This window comes from Giraffa tippelskirchi, chromosome Y (assembly GCF_054371585.1).
Source record: "Giraffa tippelskirchi isolate mGirTip1 chromosome Y, T2T-mGirTip1v1.2.pri, whole genome shotgun sequence".
Classification (NCBI taxonomy): domain Eukaryota; kingdom Metazoa; phylum Chordata; class Mammalia; order Artiodactyla; family Giraffidae; genus Giraffa; species Giraffa tippelskirchi.
The window spans coordinates 26390864-26410303 of record NC_137290.1 but is presented as its reverse complement, the minus strand read 5'-3'; the positions used below and the strand labels follow the sequence as shown (position 1 = coordinate 26410303).

Sequence of the window (19440 nt, the reverse complement as noted above, 5' to 3'; positions counted from 1 at the left end):
ATGTTCACGCTTTCATAATTATTCAATATAATTACTCATACATATTCAACTAATTACACCGGTCACCTGAGTGTTCCGCGGTTTTATAGCATGAGAATTCGGTCGGTGGCACACACAAAGTGAGAAGGCTTTTCACTGCATACTGTTTATTTTGAAACCGTTTTAAACCACGTGCTAACTACTGCCAACACTCGTAAAGCATCTAAAGGAAGTAGTCCTCCGGCCCCTCCCAGCCCTCTCTTAGGCCCCGTGGTCCTCGCGGGCCCGCCCAGCGGAGCCGGCCAGAAGCGGCCTGCGTTTTCTGCACCGGCCGTCCCACAGGGCGCATGCGCAGACCGCTGGTAGCGCCTGCCTGGCGGGTTTGCGCTGCAAGTCCGAGGTGCAGAGGTTCGGTCAGGCGAGGGTGTCCGTCTGCGAGGTGAGCGCGGCGGCCAGGGCCCGGACGCGAGGGAGGGGCCCTGGGGGTGAGGGCCCGGCTCGCGGGCAGGGAGGCGCGGGCGTCCCCTCAGGGACGCCGGGGCAGACGCTCCTCTTCGCGGGGAAGTCGACGGGAAGGGAGGCGCGAAGTAGCGGCCCTGAGGGGAAGGGGTGCGGGAGGCCGCGCGGGCGAAGTCAGCTCTGAGGGGGACGCGGCGGCCTCCCTGTTGTTCACGCCCCGGCTTCCTGCCAATGCTTCCCCGGCCGGAAGGCCTTCCGCCCGCCCTCCTCCTCCCGCGTCGAGCACCTCTTCCTCCCCGCCCCAGGACCCCCACAGACCCTCCCTTTTTAGGGCCTCTCCGCTCTCACCCCCAAGAACGCGCGTTCCTTGGTCCCTGAGGACCCTCCCCGTCCTCCTCTCGGATCCCTGCCCTCCCCTTCGAGGACCCCACGGGCCTTCCCCTTCAGACGCACCTGTTGGCCTCCTCAAGGACTCCCGCCCTAGAAAACCCTCCTTCCCCCTCGAGGACCCCCTCCCTTCCCTTCCCTTCCCGTCCCCCCCTCCGTTTGGAGGATCCCCCCAGTTCACCCCCTCAAAGACCCCCTGCCTTCCCCTCAGAACACCCTCCTTCCTCCATGAGGACCTCCACCCTCCCCTTCGAGGATGCCCCTCAGCCCTCTTCTTCTAGGACCCCACTCTCGCTGTCCCCCACCAGAACCACCCTTCTTCGCCTTTGAAGACCCCCGTTCCTCTCCAGACCCCCTGCCCCCTCCCCCCAGCCTCCCCCACATTCAAACGCCCCTTTTTCCTTAGGACCCCTCCTCTCCCCTCAAGACAGTGCCCTCAGTCTTGGCCCTGCCATTATCCCTCCCCTCTGTCCTGCTCCTGCCTCTCTCCGAGCTCCACTCCCTTTATGGCAGAGGAGCTCCTTCCTTCAGCTCCCCCTGTACCTCCTGTCCCACCTGCCTCCGTGTTTTCCCCCTGGCAGTGGCCCACCTCTCCTCTCCCAGCCCTTTCCTTCCCGCAGCCTTCCTGCCGTCCCCCACTTCTGCCTTGGCCCTGGTCCCTCCTTCCTGCCCCTCTTGCCTCAGACCTCCTCCCTCCATCACACCTCTCCTCTCTATATCCTTTCGCTCAGTCCTGGCCCCCTTCCTCTCCTTAGTTCTGCCTCTCCTTTCTGCTCCTCCTTTGCCTCAGTCCCACCCCTCCTCTCTGGGTGCCTACTCCCTGGACCCCTCTCCTAGCCCAGACTGGTTCTTCCTCTTTACCTTGCCCCCCTCCTCCTCCTCTGGTCCAGCTCTGCATTCTGCCTGGCCTTGCTTTACTCCTTTCCCCATCCCTCAGCACTTCTCTTTTGGTGGCTCCCTTCAGTCCCTGCTTCCTCCTCACACAGCATCTGCTCACCTGCAATCTCTTGGCCTCCACTCCCTTCTCCCAGCACTCATCCCCATTTCTCTGAACTTTCTTCCCTACTCTGAAATCAAGGAACCCACCACCACTCATGTTTTTTAGGGATTCTTTGGCTGTTTTTTCTTTTCAAGTATTTAACATTAGCTGCTTTTATGCCTTCTTTTCCCTCTCTGGGGGAGGAGAAGGGATTGTGACTCTCTGCTCTAGCTTGGGACCTGGCTAGCCTAGAGAAGCAGGCTGCCAGGATTTCACAGTCATTTCTGCTGCTCCTTTCTCAGAATCTTACGCTGCAGCCTGTAGAGATGGAAATTCAGTGGGGGTATCGTACATCCAAAAAAAGGAAGTAATAGCAAATTTTAAATTGATGGTAGGCAGAAAGGTATTAAGAAAAAATTACAGTCTTCTCATATGTTATCCCAGTCTAACTTCTAGCGAAAGAGTTAAAATGTTTAAATAAAGAAATAAGAAAATAAATTTGCATATTTAAGTGATCTCTGCCTTTTTGTTACAGACTTGTTTGATTTCTTTATATGTTTTGCATAGGGGTGCAGTCCTTTGTAGGATGAATGTATTGTAACGATCTTTCCTCGTTTTGTATTAACTCATGTTTAAAAGGATCTTCTTAGGTGGTTCATGAATTCGTTCAGTTCGTTATGGTTTGGGGTTCAAGTCTCTTCCCTTCAGTGCCATTTCTGAGATTTTGGTAGCCCGTGTCTGTGGATGTTCTAGACCTGACATGGTGACTGAGGCAACAACCAGTCTGTAAATGTGCAAATCTGTGTGAATATTCACTTAGGCATTTGTGTGAAATGAGCTAACTTCCTTTGACTCACATAACCTCTACTGTCCAGTTAAACTGTGCAAGCCATTTGTGAGTCTCTCTGTGTAATTTCTGCAGATCCTAAGGTTTCTGACTCTCTTCTTCATCTGATAAAACTCAGCCCACCATCTTCCCCAACAGTGTGCTTTGAAGCAGCCTGCCTTTTAGAGTATCCCCCTCCTTTGAAGGGTCAAGCTGTAAAAATGCTCCACGTGAAAGAGGTTTTGGATATCTCGAGGAATCCCCAGCTCCTTCATCCACGTGATCAAGAAAAAACTCCAGAAACCACCCCCATAAGAAACCCAGAGGCTCCAAGAGTTTCTCATCAAAACTTTAGCTATCTTCAGTCCCTGTCGGTTACAGGACCTCACCAAGCTGTGAGCCAAATCCAGGAGCTCTGCTGGCGATGGCTGCAGCCAAAGAGCCGCACCACGGAGCAGATGATGGAGCAGCTGGTGCTGGAGTAGTTTCTGAACACGTTGCCAGGGGAGGTTCAGACATCAGCGAGGTCAAAGCAGCCCAAGAGCAGCAAGGAAGCAGGTGACCTGGTGGCAGACTTGATCCAAGCATGTGAGGAGGAAGGTGAGAGAAGGGACTTTTTGAATATTTGCTGTATGCCTGGCATGTAAGAGGGAGGTAAGTGAAAACTTGTTCAGTGAATGAATGAATGAATTTTATACTCGCCAGTCTAATCTGCCTAATCCTATGTGACATGAAAGAAACTTGAGATTTGGCTTTTGCTTTTCATCCTATTTTCGGAGAGTATGCCTTCGCTCTGCTTTGTTCCCCACCCCTCCACGTTTCATTTTGAGCCTAAACCTTAGTGTCAACACAAAACAATACACAGTCAAAAAAAAAAAAAAAAAAAAAAAAGAGGGCATGCAGTGTGAGAGATAGGAGGCCTGAAATTTAAATTGTCAAAATTTGACTGGTCTCTTAGAAACTCACAGTTACTCGATTGTAACTAAGGCCATCTCACTGATGATAAAAGAAAGCTATTCACTCCTGATAGGCCTTTGAATGAAATTGATACTAAATCAAAGCTTTGTGTGTGTGTGTGTGTGTGTGTGTGTGTGTGTGTGTGTATATATTTATACATTTATATATACGTATATATAGAGAGACAAGGAGAGAAAGGCAAGGGAACAAGATGGGGATGTGGACCAGTGGGATGGGTTGATTACTTTGAAAAATATAAAGAAGTAAATTTGAAATAAACATGAGGGTCATGCATGGCTGAATGGTGATATATCAAGGATTATGATCAGTCCAGTTTTGTGCACCTGCATTCATTAAAAGGATTTTGAAGATGCTAATAGTAAACATGTTGGACAGTTAAAATGTACTACATTCTAAATATGTTATAATAGTGCTTTACCTCTCTTAGTAGTTCTTGAGATAGGTATTACCCTCCTTCCAGAGATGAGAAGAGAGAGGCACGGGGAGGCTGAATAACTTACCCGTGAACGTGTTAGTCATTCAGTCTTGTCTGACGTTTTGACCCCATGGACTGTAGCCTGCCAGGCTCCTTGCCAGTGGAATTCTCCATGCAAAAAGACCGGAGTGGGTTGTCATTTCTTTCTCCAAGGGATTACGTCTGAGCCACCAGGGAAGCCCAACTTGCCTGTGGTCCACAATTATTAATAGTAATTGGCAGTCAGGATTCAGACTTCCATGGCTGGCTCCAGAGTCTTGTCATCTTATTAATCGTGGCTGTTAACACCACCTCCAGTGGACATAGGGCATGTGGTCCCACAGAATTTTTAAACTTGGTCAAAGACACAGCCTTTGATGGAGCTGAAAGTCAAGAGAAGGGAAAGGGCTTGCTACGGTATGAGAAAGAAATTATAGAATAGGGAAAGGTACTCTTGGAAAGAGACCACAAACAAGGAAGGACTTCAGGTTTCCTGAGGGAAGGTGGTGGTTGTCTTCTAGATCCCTGAGTGAAAAAGATGTAGTAATAAGACTTTTCGTCTTTCTTTCTTTCTTTCTTTTTTTTTTAACTACTGTGTGTTAGTCGCCCAGTGACCATGGCGTCTGGGGCCATCACGTCATGGCAAATAGATGGGGAAAGAGTGGAAACAGTGGCTGACTTCATTTTGGGGGGCTCCCCAATCACTGCAGGTGGTGATTGCAGCCATGAAATTAAAAGACACTTACTCCTTGGAAGGAAGGTTGTGACCAACCTAGACAGCGTATTGAAAAGCAGAGATGTTCCTTTGTCAGCAGAGGTCCATCTAGTCAAGGCTATGGTTTTTCCAGTAGTCATGTGTGGATGTGAGAGTTGACTGTAAAGAAAGCCAAGTGCCGAAGAATGGGTGTTTTTGAACTGTGGTGTTGGAGAAGACTCTTGAGAGTCCCTTGGACGGCAGGGAGATCCATCCAGTCCATCCTAAAGGAGATCAGTCCTGGGTGTTCACTGGGAGGACTGGTGTTGAGGCTGAAACCCCAGTCCTTTGGCCACCTGATGCAAAGAGCTGACACACTGGAAAAGACCCTGTTTCTGGGAAAGATTGAGGGCAGGAGGAGAAGGGGACGACAGAGGATGAGATGGTTGGATGGCATCACCTTCTCCATGGACATGAGTTTGGGTAAACTCCGGGAGCTGGTGATGGACAGGGAGGCCTGGCGTGCTGCAGTTCATGGGGTCGTAAAGAGTCGGACACGACTGAGTGAGTGATCTGAACTGAACTGAACGGAACTGAGTCGCTCAGTTGTGTCTGACTCGTTGCAACCGCAGGGACTGTAGCCCGCCAGTCTCCTATGTCCATGGAATTCTCTAGGCGAGAATACTAGAGTGGGTTGCCATTCCTTCTTCCATGGGATCTTGTTGACTCAGGGATTGAACCCGGGTCTCCTGCATTGCAGGCAGATTCTTTACCCTCTGAGCCACCAGGGGAGCCCCAATATCATCATACATTTATCTCTTCTACCATAAATGAGTGTTTGGGTCTTTCCTAGATTTTGGAGGTTGTAAGACAGTACACATGAGCAGATATACCTAGGAATAGGTATATTTCTGGACCCCAAAGTGGTTTACCAATTTACATTTCCCTGGTGGCTCAGATGACGAAGCATCTGCCTGCAACGCGGGAGACCGGGGTTCAATCCTTGGATCGAGAAGATCCCCTGGAGAAGGAAATGGTGACCCACTCCAGTACTCTTGTCTGGCAAATTCCATGGATGGAGGAGCCTGGTAGGCTGCAGTCGATCGGATCGCAAAGAGTCACACACAACTGAGCAACTTCACTTTTAGCATCTTTTAAGAGGTCTCAAAAGTCCACATTCTAAGGTTTCCTAGGTGGCTCAGTCAGTAAAGAATCTGCCTGCAACGCAGGAGATGGAGGTTCAATCCTTGGTCAGAAAGATCCCCTGGAAAAGAAATGGGAACCCGCTGTCTAGTATTCTTGCCTTGGAAATCCCGTGGAGAAAAGAGCTTGGCTACAGTGGATGGGTCTCAAAATGTTGAGTCAGGCACGACTGAGCAACTACACCACCACCACCAAGAGTTCCCCTTCTCGACACTATTTGGTATTGTCAAACGTCTTAATTTTTGTCAGTTGAATCGGTATAAAGTCATACTTTGTCATTTTGAAATGCATTTTCTTATTATAATAAGATTGGCCATCTCTGCATATTTATGAGCTGTTTGTGTTTTGTGGATGAGTCACTGAGGCTTAACCTATCCACACTCACAGAGCTTGTAAGAGAGAACCAGAACGTAAACCCAGCTGTCTCTTTTTCCTGGGATTGGGGTATACTGCTCAGCTTTTATTTGCATTTTTTTCTCTCTTTATTAAGGAACTTAAAAGGATCTTTCTCCTCCAACACAGATCTCTAGAAGTTCGCAGCAGGAGCTGTCTTAGAAATATTCCCACTTCTCTCAGACTTCAGGACAAAAGAAAGATATACTTATTTTTTTCTCTTTCTTTTTTATGTTTTAAATTATGAAACTATGATAACACATTTACAGGAGGCTTGGAGAGTTCAGAACAAAGTTACATATAGTTCCACTGTGTGGTGGTTGGTGGTTTAGTCGCTAAGTCATGTCGACTTCTTGTGACTGCATGGACTGTAGCCTGCCAGGCTCCTCTGTCCATGGGATTCTCCAGGCAAGAATACTGGAGTGGGTTGCCATTTCCTTCTCCAGGGGTCTTCCCGACCCAGGAATCAAACCCGAGTCCCCTGCATTGCAGGGAGATTCTTTACCAACTGAGCTATGAGGGAGCTATGGGGGAAGTTCTACTATAAATTACCATTATTTTTAAGTAGATAAATTACAATTTTTAGTTGGACTTTCAATATCAAACTCAAAAAATTAATGGAATGAATAAAAGTAGAAGTCTGTAGTAGATCTGAAAAGCAGTATGAACCAATTCAGCATACTTCAGATTTACATAGTTTTCACACAACAAGAGAATCCAAATTCTGTTCAAGCTCCCACAGACTATAAACTAGGAGACCCTGGAACGTATCCAGGGACATAAAGTGCAAAAATTTCATGGCCTGAAGGCATTGAAATCATATACAGTCTGTTCTCTTATGACTGTGGAATTATGTTAGAAGTTAATACCAAAAGATATTGGAAAATAACCCACATATTTTCAAGTGCAGTGTGACGTTTCCCAAGAGAGATCTTTGACTTAGCCATTGAAAGCCTCTCTAAAGTTAGAAGACTGAAAGAAACAAGAGGGTGATTGCAGAGAAGAAAATGTTTTAATGAGAAAGACTTAAAGGAAAGAAACCCTTGTAGGTCCCTGAAACCTTTGCGTTAGAGTCTTTCTGCTTGTCTGAATGTGTGCTTCATGGTCAGTCCCCTCTTATCAGGCACCTTTCCCCCTCTTTGGGATAATTCCAGATTTCAATCATTTAGGAGTATATCTGGTATTTCAGGAATTGATGACTTTCGAGGATGTGGCTGTGGACTTCAGTCCAGAGGAATTACCCTACCTCAGTGCTTCTCAGAGGAAGCTCTACCGGGAGGTGATGCTGGAAAATTACAGGAACCTGGTCTCCCTCGGTAAGCTGTGATGACCAAAATTGTTTCCAGACATTGGCATATGTCCCTAGTGGCAGAATCTTTGGAAACAGGCTTGATTTTTCTTGTGTGTAAATTTGCACTTGCCTGTTATCTCAGAGCCTTTAGAAAGCAGGCTGGGAGTTCCTGAGGGTACAGGACAGAACCCCCAAGTTATCAGTCTCCTTCTTCAACAGGGTACCAGTTCCCTAAACCTGACATTATCTCACAGCTGGAAGAGGAGGAGTCACATGCTAGGGAGGAAGACGGGAGTGCAGTGACATGTCAAGGTGAGCAGTGAGACCGGAATCTTGGGGGAGACAACCCTGCTCAGTGAGCAGGGGCTGGGAGCTGGTCCTCAGAGCCCACTCAGCTTAGGGAGAAGGCCGGTAAGTGCTTTCACCTTAGGGGCTCGTGTGGCCTCGCCACATCATGCTCACTCAGTACTTCTTTTCTCTCCTCTCTGAAGCTCATCTCTTCCTCTCCTGCTCAGCTCCAGGGAGGCCAGTTTCCCTATCCTCTAATGTTCAAGCCCCTGCATTCATTTGTGCCTTTCCCCTGACAGCTAGAAATCAGAGGTCTTTCCTCTGTCACTGAGACAAGCGAAAACCTTGGTGTGATACCACTGCTCTTTCCAGCCCTCAGGGAGTTGACTTTATAAAGCACACATCAGGTTCTTACCACTCCCAAAAGGAAATCCAGACTTCTAGCAAAACGTTTAAATCCGTCCCAGTCTGGCCCAAAAGTCACATCCAGCTTCATCTCTCATAGATACTCCTAGTAGAACCCTGCACTGCCGCTCCCCAGGACTGTGTACTTTCACAGTCAGTGTCTGCTCAGAATAAGCTTGCCGCCCATTTCAGTGCTTGCTGAGCCCTAATGCCTTCCCCTGCCTGATCTTTTTCTGTTCCCAAACGAAATTCCCCAAACTCTCCTTTTGTACATTTATAGCCTGATTAGAGTCTCTATACAGACTTATGAACATGCAGGTGGATAACGCTTTGCTCAGAATCAGCGTTTAATAAATGTTGAATTGAATGGGTAAAACGAGAGATTGGGAGCCAAGAAAAGAGCTGGAATTCTCTTGCTTTATTCTGAGTGAGAAGGTGTTGACCGGGGTACTCCAGTGTTTCCCCAATAGTCCTACAGCATTATGATAATAGGGGTTCTTTACAAAAAAACACAAAAACTGTTGCCTAACAAGATCAGTTCGAGAAATGCTACCTCTTACATTTCCCCTCTTTGAGATCTGAGATGCTGGTTAAGGGATCTGAAGAGTCCTACAAGAGTGAAAGCTGACTTGCATCGTACGGTATCTCCCGGATTGACCTGACAATAGAATCCCTTTATGGCCACAGTTATACTAGTTCCTCCAAACAGCAGTGATGTACCAAGCATGGTCTGGAAGTTGCAGCCAAACCCCCGTCCCCCCCTCTTTCTCTGGTTTCCTTCTCGTTCTCTTGTCGGTGCCTCTGGCATCTTTGTCAATGTTCAGTCCTGCTAGATGGTCTTTTCTGCCTCACCCTCACCTATCCTTGCTTACTGTCTTCTGCATCCTTCTCCCACTCTCTCCTTAGGTTCCCAGACAACTCTCAAACCTCTGTACTAACGCGTCTGTAATGTTTGGTCTCTTTCTTCTGTTTCTACTATAATGATGTTTTTCTCTGAGTGAAAAATAATAGAGGACCTTTTACATTTCTTTTAGGTTGGGAGGACCAATCTGAAACCAAAGATCTAACTCCAGAGCAAAGCCTGCCTGTAGAGAAATCATCCTCGGGGGCAGGAATAGAGGATTTGGAGGCAGGTGACTCCTCGTGTGCCCACACGAGAGAGTCTTGTGCTGATGATCCGCTGGAGTTGCGCCAGGTCAAGCTGGCAGAAGTTTTGAGTCCCACAAAAACGAGGGACCCCAAGACCCTTGCTCAAGAAGGAAGCCACGAGGGTGATCAACTAGAGAAAAGCTCAGAACTTAAGAAACCATCGGAGAGTCTGCTAGGAAAGGGTCCCCAGGAGCACACTACTCTTGGAGTCTGCACCAGGTCCCGGCTGGCCCACAACTCGTTTTTCCTCCGAGAGAACAAACGCCACAGATGTGACTTTTGTGAGAGAGACTTCAGTACCCGACGAGGCCGGGAGAAGCAGCAGCAAATCCACACGGGGAAGAAGCCCTTTGTATGTAAACGGTGTGGGGAGGCCTTCTACCTCATGCCGCACCTCAGCAGGCATCAGAAGACTCACTGGGACGGGAAGTCCTTGACCCAGCGTGCAGATGTCTACGGCCGCGTGAGCGTTCAGAGGCAGGACTGCCATGAGCGTCTCCAGCGCGGCGAAGCTTTCATCCAGGCCGTGCATCGTCTCCAGCATCTCAAAGCCCACGAAGCCGCAAGAGCCCTGCCACGTGAGTTACCCCGAGACAAGATGTATTTGATTCGATATAAGCGGCAGCACGACTACGTTGGAAAAAGAGCCCGTCAGTGTTGCGACTGTGGCAGAAGGTTCCGTCAAAGTTCACACCTCATCCAGCACTACAGGATTCACGCTCAGGAGAGGCCTTACCAGTGCCAGCTGTGTGGGAAGTGTTTCAGCCGACCCTCCTGCCTCGCTCAACATTACCAACTCCATTCTCAAGAGAAGCCCCTGGAGTGCCATTACTGTTGGAACACGTCCAGTCGGAACATTCTCAACCTCTTAGGCTTTCTCCTGGAGAGAGACCCTTGGAGTGCTCTGAATGTAAGAAGGTCTTGCACCCGCCCTCCCACCTTGTTAACAACTTGAAAACGTGTCATGGTGTAGTCAGAAAACAGCAAGCGGTTGCAAGGGGATAGAACAGTCTTTTTGCAGACGGACAGTCAGCACGTGTGTCAGTCACGGAAGCAGAAAACCTTACAGAGTATTTCTGTCACCTGGGAAAGAAGCCGATAGATTTTGTCCTTCTCTGGTGGTGTCCATAGAATAGAGGTCCTCGATTTTGACATCCCGACAAAAAATGTGTGACTGGCAGGTGTGCTCCAGACAGGAACTCTGTTGCCTGAATTTTTACAGAAGTGTTGACATACAATATCTTTACCACATGGGATGCATCAGCAAAGGGCATCGTAAAAAGGTGTGTGAGGTGTACCTCTGGTGATAATCCACAAAGCTGAAGTAATTGGTAGTGTACTTACATAGTAGTTCATAATTCTGAAAACATTGCCATGTGTATTACTTGATCTCTTCAGGAATGCTGCACTGCACCTGTGTTGAGGATATTTATTTCATATGTACAGATAGAGCAAACTTGAAACTCCAGGTTGTCATTTGATTTGACCTGGGTTGTAAGTGATGGGGCAAAAACTGAACCCCGGCTTGGTTTGGTTCGATTGTTTGGTTTTGGAGAGTCCCCGAGATACTTATTTTAAATCTTAATGCTCAACCCAGGTTTGTTTTATTCCTGCGACATTCTCTCTGAAGAAAAGTAACATCTGTACTGAGCGAAGCCACCTTTCTTTTTAGTAATTTCAGTGTTATTTCATGTTAAATCAGATGGGGACACTTGTGGAATTAGGGGGTCAAGGAGATTGTTAAAGTGAAGTTCAGATAGCCGTTTCTCTTACAATTTAGGATTAGATGAATTTTGGGGACACTGATCAGGGAAGTATATTTTTGCTAAACACTTTCTTATAATTGGTCTTGTAGATCGTAAATCTGCTGCTGATCAAGTAGCATTTTTTTGTAGTTTTATATGTGAGTGTTCTGTATTTTTGAAAAAAGAAGGGGTATTTGAAAACTGTTTCTGTTGTTGGGCTCTGGCATCATCAGCACAGCCAGCTTCCCCTCAAGTCCTACTTCTGTGCTGGGCATACTTCACTCAAAAGTATGAGCCATGAATTGCACTAAAAATCTCTTTCATGCCATACTGTTCTAATGTAAAGAACTGACTTGAATGATGGTCAGATGCAAACACACCTGGGAACCAGGTGACCTAGTGTCTCAGAATCTGACTCCTTGCCTGGCAGGGTGGGTTGTGTCTGTCATTATTCACTGCCGTGCTTTTTCTCATCCTGCCGTTTGTGATCTGTGATGTGTGGCCCCAAAGTCATGAAATTAAAAACAAACATGAGTCATTAGGGCCTGCACCAGCCAAATGAGCACTTGATCCACACGAGCGCTCACGACACAGCCCCTCTTCCTTGTTTCCCAAGTTCCTGGTGGAACAGCCCTCACTGACTGGCCCTGTTTCCTCCCGTGGACCACCCTCCCACCCACTGTATATTTGTTTCTGATCCTGCCACCACTGCCTCAAAGGAAGATAACCTCAGTGTGGCTTGTTGATGTTGTTAATTAACCTTCATTTGTTTCTCTTAGTAATTAATAAATATCTCTCAGGAGAAACTTGCAGGAGAGCTTCCAATTTCTCCTCCAACTTTTACCTACTGAATTCTAGAATCTAGCAAGTGGATTTTACCTACAGCCGTTTTTACTCTGTCGTACTGGTGATTTTTTCATTTTTCTCATCCCTTCTACGTTTAGTAATTAGAATTCTGTGAGGAAAAGTTGCTCCCCTAGATTTTTATTCAGTAATTTATTTTTATAGCATGGATTTGTGGCATGGGCTGTAATTCAACGTGACCATTACTTAATTTTAGAATTGTTCCAGCTCTGGCCACTGGGAGTCCTTTCGAGTTGGCTCCTGTGCCTTTTCGACAAGACCCCATCCTTTTTCTGAACGGTTGTAACTGTAACCTCCGTGCAACTCCAGGAAAACCCTGTCATTTCTTCATGATAACTTCTACCTCACCACTGCCTTGTGAAATCTGCTGCTTTCCCCAGGATCATAGCTTTACTCACACCCTTATCAGTCTGCCATCCCATTTCTTCCTTCACCATTTTTGCTAAATCTCCATACTACCTCAATTATTATTTGCTTAACACACTTTCTTTCAATTGTGTCATCTCTGTTCTTTAAACTTCAGTATATCTACCTAAAAAGGAAAATTTTAAATCAACTCAAACAAAGTGTCTTACCCAGACCGTAATCAGATTTTCCTAGTCATTGCCGAGATGTCCTTTTATAGCTGGCTTGTTTGAACCTGGATCCAAATGTGCTCTATTGATTGCATTTGGTTGTCTGACTTCAAGTTTCTCTTAATCTAAAGCAATCTCTTCTCACTTTTTCTTAATGCCTTGTGTGACCCCAAGAATAATGTAGAAATGTATTTCCCCCCTCTCTCCACCCAATCCCTAGTATAGCTAACAGCTTTTATATTCCTTATGTTAAGGTTTAACTGTTTAAATTTAGAAGCACTCGTTTTTTTTATTTATTTTTAATTCTGATAAACACATGACGTAAAATTAACCATCTCAGACATTTTTAAGTGGTCAGTAGTGTTAAGTAGAGCCACATTATTGTGCAGTGGATACTCGGGACTTCTCATCTTGAAAAAGTCAAATTCTGTATCCATGAAACAAGAACTCCCCATTTCCCCCTCCCTCCAGCCATGGCAACCATCATTCTAGCTCTCTCTCTCTCTCTCTTTTTTTTTTTTTTTTTTTAAGCTTTGTGTGATTAAGCAAGTAGTCCTGGAAGAAACTAGGTCAGTTGTCCTGTGGAATGTCCCCGCTTGTAAATGTGTCTGTTTGCTTCCTGTGGCATCCTTAACTTGTCCCTCTCTCCCTGTATTTTCTGTAAATGGAAGTCAGTGCTAAACTCTGGAGAATTTAGTTTGATTCGTCTTCAGCTGCTTTGGCAGGAATACCTCCTAGGTGGTTTTGTGTACTTTATATCACATCCCGGTCAAGTTTTTTGCCCCTGCCAAAGGTCTAGGCTCTTGAAGTCATTCTCCAAGCCACTGCACCATTCACAGGCAGGAGGGTTTCAGAGTTTTCACCATCCGTGGAGTCTTCATGATCCAGCTGCATGTTCCTTCTTCACCACCTCTTCTAGACTTTTCTTTATGTGCCTCCCCCCGTTACTCCATCCTGGTCTTTAGATATTTGGATTAAGAGGTGATGGAGACTCCTCGAGGGGGTCTGCTGTGGGCCATTTGTCGAGGGCCCTGGGCCAAGGCTTCTTAAGAGACCTTAACTCTAGAAAGCCAGGGGCATCAGACTTGACTCTGTTCCGATGCTGCTTTCGTACCACAGATGGCAGCGGTGACAACATGGATAGTTAACTCGGCCGGTCATCCCTGGACTAGTTGGAATTTATGAAATATGCACAAGCCACTGCCTCCATACTTTTCAAGATGAACTCTAGTGGCCTGTGGTGGCAGGTACCTCAGCCTGTTATCTTTCACCTTGCTGCTTTTCTTGCTCCTATTCTAGTGGGCCCCCAAGGATAATGCTATTCTTCGTGGCTTTTCCCAACCAATTCCGGATACATCAGACAGTTTGAGCACTGCTCTTATACTCAGGCTTTTTTTTTTTTTTTAATGTAGAAACACTCATGTTTTAAGCTTTCTTTGATTATGCAAGTAATACCTATCCGTTGAAGACGATTAGAAAATACTATCATCTTTGAGGTTTTGGGTGTTTGTTTTGTTTTGTTTTTTAATATTTGTACTTCCCTGTCTTAGATAATGCTTGCTGCTAAAAGAGGTATGTGCTGTTCAGACATTTTTTTCCTGCGTATAGGTCTATATCGATTTTTAAATAAAATACATACTATTTTAAAGGTGGCGATTTTTCTTCTAATGTATCATGAACATCTTCCCACATTGCTAAATGTATCCCCCAGTTTCACCTTTCAGGACTGCCTGACACTTGGTGGCATAGATGTGGCCTAGTTTATTTCACTAGACTTTAAGGTTTGGAAACTGGGGTTACTGTTCTTTATCTCTTTTTTCATTCCATTGCGAACCTTTTATTTTTTTTTATTTAGTTATAATTAACATACTGTATTATATGAGGATGGGGGGATAGACCAGAAAGGTGGGGGGATAGACCGGAAAAGTGAGGGGATTAAGAAGTACAAACTTCCAGCTATAAAATGAGTCACAGGAATGTAATGTACAAATAGGGAATATAGCCAGTACTATTGTGACAGCTTTGTGGTGGCAGATGGTAACTGGGCTCATTGTGGTGATTGTTGCTGAATGTATAAGAATGCTCACTCCCTGTGTTGTACACCTGAAACTTATCTCGTACATGTGCACCGCTTCCCCGTTACCTCCTGAGTCTTGGAATTTCCATCAGCAACTTGCTCTGATGTCTTTGCATGTGGTTGTGTGCCCCAGGGAGAACTCCCTAGCAATAGACTTTCTGGGCCAAAAGGTATATGCATCTTGAAGGCTTTGGAAGCACCCTTGGCCTTCTCTCCTCAAGGTCAAAAAGACGTGTACACTTGTTTTTTTTTTCTCTTGGGAGCAACTGAACTACTCAACTCTCCGTGAAGAACTACTACACTACTACTACACTACTACACTATTCTCTGTGAAGAATTTGCACTCTTAACCCCGCTTAGGGAATTAAGAGGCCTAATGTCAGGCCTGGAAAGAGCCACAGATGAAGTAGTTTGTTCACACCCTCATTTTACCAGTTGTGTTAGGTTTACTTTCCTCATTAAACAGTAGTAAGCATATTAAAAAAAAAATTTCAGAAGCACAGCAGGCTAATAAACTCCCCCCCCCCCGCCCCGGGTGGTCTCATCAGAGCACACACCCAGGACCATGCTTGTGTTCACTGGCTGAGGAGCCCCTTGCCAGGTCAGGGAGAGCGTGGGCTTTGGAGCCAGGCGGACCTGAAGCCAGAGCCGGCCCTCTCCTCAGAAGCCACTTAACCTCACTTTCTCAGGAAATGCAGTAACAGTGCCTCCCCTTGGAACTCTTGAAAGGCCTGGAGCTCGTCTGTACAACAGTGCCTGGTACATAGTTAGGCACTCGGGGTGTTCTTAAAGTTCTCTTAGTGACAGTTGCTAAACCACAGAATTACAGACCACAGTCATATGTCCGATACAACCACACCTTAGCACATTGGAGTATTCACTGTACTTGAAATAGTTTTTCTGAGTAAACAGTTTTCGTATAATTACAGATTTGGGGTTCTCTTTTTCTCATTAATTTGTAATGACAGTGATATAAAGGTTGGATGAACAGATCATAAAGCATTGCATTTATAGTTGCTTTCTGAAGGTAGATTTCCAAAAAAGTGGTATTACCAGATGAGACAGGAAAAGCATTTCTGTGGTTCTCAAAAGATGGTGCAGAATTTGTTTCCTGAGGGGCAGCACTCACAGCCGCCAGCTACAGGCAGGGCAGGAGGGGGGTGGGCAGGGATGTGTATAGCTAATCAGTCACGCTGGCCCTGAACCTGAAGAATGGCCCGAAACCTTTCTCAGCATAGCACTCCTTATCAGACAGACTGAGCAGTTCATATTTGCAAAGAAATGGCTTTCCCACGCCTGGTATAAAGAAGCCTTTGAACAACATTACCAGCATTGGATATTTATTACTTAAACCAAGAAAACGTTTGCTTGTTTGATAAGCCAAAAAAGTGATTCTTGCTAACTCATGGATTCCCTCCTGCCCGTGTATGCTTTTAAACTTCTCTGTGTATAATCTAGGCCTTTTGCCCGTTTTACTATTGTGTCTGTGCTTTTTTTTCTCTTTTACTGATTTGCACAAACTGGTTTTCCTTTTTTTTAAAAGGATTTTTAAAAGGATTCCTATTGTTCACTTGAGAGCAGTAACTTGACTCATTAAAAACAATTTCAGTTTTATGAAAAGGTAGATCTCTCTCTGCCTTGCTGTCCCCCGCCCCCGACTCCAATACACCATAAACAGCGTTAACATTTTGGTCATTTTGCTTTGGTTTCTCATCTTTTTTCTTTTTTTTTGGCTGCACATACTGCATGCAGGATCTTATTTTCCCAAACAGGGATTGAACCTGAGTCCCCTGTGCTGGGAAGCACAGGGTCTTAACCACTGGACCGCCACAGAAGTCCTCTTGTTTTCTTATAATTGAAAACTAATCGCCAGACTAAGGAGGTGCTTGCCTCTAGGGAGTAGTGGGGAGGAAGTCTGTCTTCCATGGTACCTCTGTTCGGTCTCACCTACTCACACATGTGGCCGTGTTACCTCTTTTAAGATGGTTATAGTTTTCATTTAGCTGTGATCATCCCATGTGTGCATGGCATGTTTTTTCCATGTAACCGTACACCTCACACACTGCTCTGTCCCCGGGCAGTCGTTTTCACCTTGCTCATAGCTGCAGAGTATGCCCAGAGATTTATCTGTGTGGCCCTCCCTCTGTTTGAATGTGTCATTTAGTTCTGGTTTTTCACAATTGTAGAGGATGCTGTGAGGAACATTTTGGTCCTTAAAATATTTTTCTAAACTTAGGAGTCTTTTAAGATTTTGCCAAAGGGGAGTTCCTATATCAGAAGAGGAATCATTGTATTGGAAGGGCTATACTTGTCTAAGTTTCCTGATACAGATCTAAGTTTTCATTCGAAAACATATCGATTTGCACTGCCGCCATTAACTCATGATGGTGCTTTCCACACATTCTTGCTAGCATTATGTACTAAGAGTACTTTTCACCTTTGCTAGTTTAACAAGAGAAAGGACATCTAATTTTAATTTTATTTATTTCGTTTTTAAGGACACTGAATAGTTTCCTCTGAGCTTCTTAGGCAATTATATTTCTCCTCTTTGCATTCATTGTCTGTGTGGCTTTAATATCTTCCAATCAATTTGAGCAGTCTCTTTATATAATAAGGATATTATCTGTCTTCATTTTGGCCATAAACATTTTCCCCCAGTTTGTTTGGATAATTTTTTTCAGAAGGGTTCAATTTTTATATAGCTCAATTCTTCTGCTCTCTTTTCTAAACCTACAAAACCTAACCACCGCTAAACATTAATGTTTTATTCTGCAGTTTTTAGTACTTATAAAATATACTTTAACTGTTACTGAATTTACTTCAAATGTATTATGTGAAAATAAAAATGGTCTCCCATTAACTGCCTCAGCATCAATTTTAATAAGTGACACATCAAGTCGTAATATGTTATTTTATAATACAGTTGCATATCTGTATCATCCAAATTGTTTTGTCACCCTTTACGCATCCTAGATCTGCATTTTTAACTTGTATATAGCCTTATTACTTTACAATATTGTAATAGTTTTTGCCATACATTGACATGAATCAGCCATGAGTTTACGTGTGTTCCCCTTCCTGGACCCCCCACCCACCTCCCTCCCCATCCCATCCCTCTGGGTCATCCCATTGCCCCGGCCCTGAGCCTTTGTCTCATGCATCGAACATGGAATGGTGTTCTGTTTCACATACAATAATATACATGCTTCAATGCTATTCTCCCAGAACGTCCCACCCTCACCTTCTCCCTCAGAGTCCATAAAATTGTTCTTTGCATCTGTGTCTCTTATTCTGTCTCGCATATAGGGTTATCGTTACCATCTTTCAAATTCCATATATATGCATTAGTATACTGTATTGTTTTTCTTTCTGGCTTACTTCACTCTGTATAATGGGCTCCAGTTTCATCCATAACTTGTATATAGCCTTAGATGAGTGTTCTGTCATCGTACCTTTAAAAGTGTATTTATATGTATGTGTACTTATATGAGAAAGATATGATGGTTACTCCTCTGGATAAAAAATTTGTTTACCAACTAAAAACAGCTTTTTGATGATTATTGAAGCAAACTCACAAATCAGGCAGAATTGACATTGTTACATTTATTAGCATCCAGGAATATGATGTTCTTTTATGTATTCAAGCATTCTTATCAACTGGTAAAGCTTTGTGTTTTCAACAAAGCTTTTGTTTTTCGCATCAGTTTTCCTTGGTTATTCCCACATACTGTTGCAGTTGTAGGCTTCGTTGTGTAGCCTTTTTCTCATTGGTTATAATTCCCCCAAACGCCAGCATCCCAGGAATGGGGTTACTATTCCTAGTGTTGCCCCGCTGCATGCAGTCAAGCTAGCCAAACCCTGTGCTTCCAGAGGCAGGTGGGGGCCACAGATTCTTCGAAGGAAAACGCAGAAAAAGCTTAGCATTAAGTATGTGAGCACATGTATAGACACAACTTATAAATACCACCCCCATACCCCGCCCCCAGCCTCAGTGTTGAATCTCCTCTCACTCTGGTTCCAGGGTGGGGACCAGGCCATCTGATTATCAGGTCTCCTCCAGGGGGGACCCTGAAAGAGGGAAGAAGTACAGGACCCACTGGCATGATACCTGGCCCACTTCAGCCTTTCAGACAGAAGACTGGTTTGGATCAGTTGACCATAGGCTTTGTCGTTTGTTTAGTTGGGCTTTGGGGTTTCTTGTGGGGTGGGGCAGGATTGGCCATACCACATGACCTACGGGATCTTAGTTCTCCCTACCAATTGTAGAAGCCAGCCGGTGCTCCAGAGGGTGGCGCCTCACTGGGAAGCACTGTCTCCTGCTTTCTTTTGGTTTCATTCTATTATAGAATGCAAATCAAAAATTAGATTTCCAGTTTTAAGCCACATTAAAAAAAAAAAAAAACCGCCAACCCGGTTCACACCAAAATTCCAGGCCTTCCTACCTGGAACTTCGCCTAGGTCCTTTGCCTAGAAAAAAGGACCATCTGTCTCTTCAGTGGACCATCACTTAATATAAGGAGATCCAGATATTGCAGGAGGAGAAGGAGGTGACAGCGGATGAGGGGGTTGAATGTCATCATCGACTGAACAGACATGAGATTGAGCAAACTCTGGGAGATAGTGAAGGACAGGGAAGCCTGGCGTGCTGCAGTCCATGGGGTCGCAAAGAGTCGGATGCGACTTAACGACTGAAC

General features: G+C 45.3%; 1 protein-coding gene across 1 annotated transcript; it reads left to right on the top strand.

The window, feature by feature from the left end:
• Positions 1-231: 231 nt before the first annotated feature.
• LOC145537538 (zinc finger imprinted 2-like) lies at positions 232-14321 on the top strand. The gene is made up of 5 exons (XM_081568240.1): positions 232-418; positions 3012-3230; positions 7542-7668; positions 7863-7955; positions 9371-14321. The coding sequence occupies exons 3-5, from the start codon at positions 7548-7550 to the stop codon at positions 10438-10440; spliced, it is 1284 nt and encodes a 427-aa protein (XP_081424366.1). The 5' UTR covers positions 232-418; positions 3012-3230; positions 7542-7547; the 3' UTR covers positions 10441-14321.
• Positions 14322-19440: the final 5119 nt, after the last annotated feature.

What these genes read in the sequence shown, in the direction of transcription:
- LOC145537538 (XM_081568240.1), top strand. Translation starts at nt 7,548, where the DNA reads ATGACTTTCGAGGATGTGGCTGTGGACTTCAGTCCAGAGGAATTACCC. An exon ending in CAGGAACCTGGTCTCCCTCG is followed by an intron (nt 7,669 to 7,862) that starts GTAAGCTGTGAT and finishes CTTCTTCAACAG; the next exon opens with GGTACCAGTTCCCTAAACCT. An exon ending in GAGTGCAGTGACATGTCAAG is followed by an intron (nt 7,956 to 9,370) that starts GTGAGCAGTGAG and finishes CATTTCTTTTAG; the next exon opens with GTTGGGAGGACCAATCTGAA.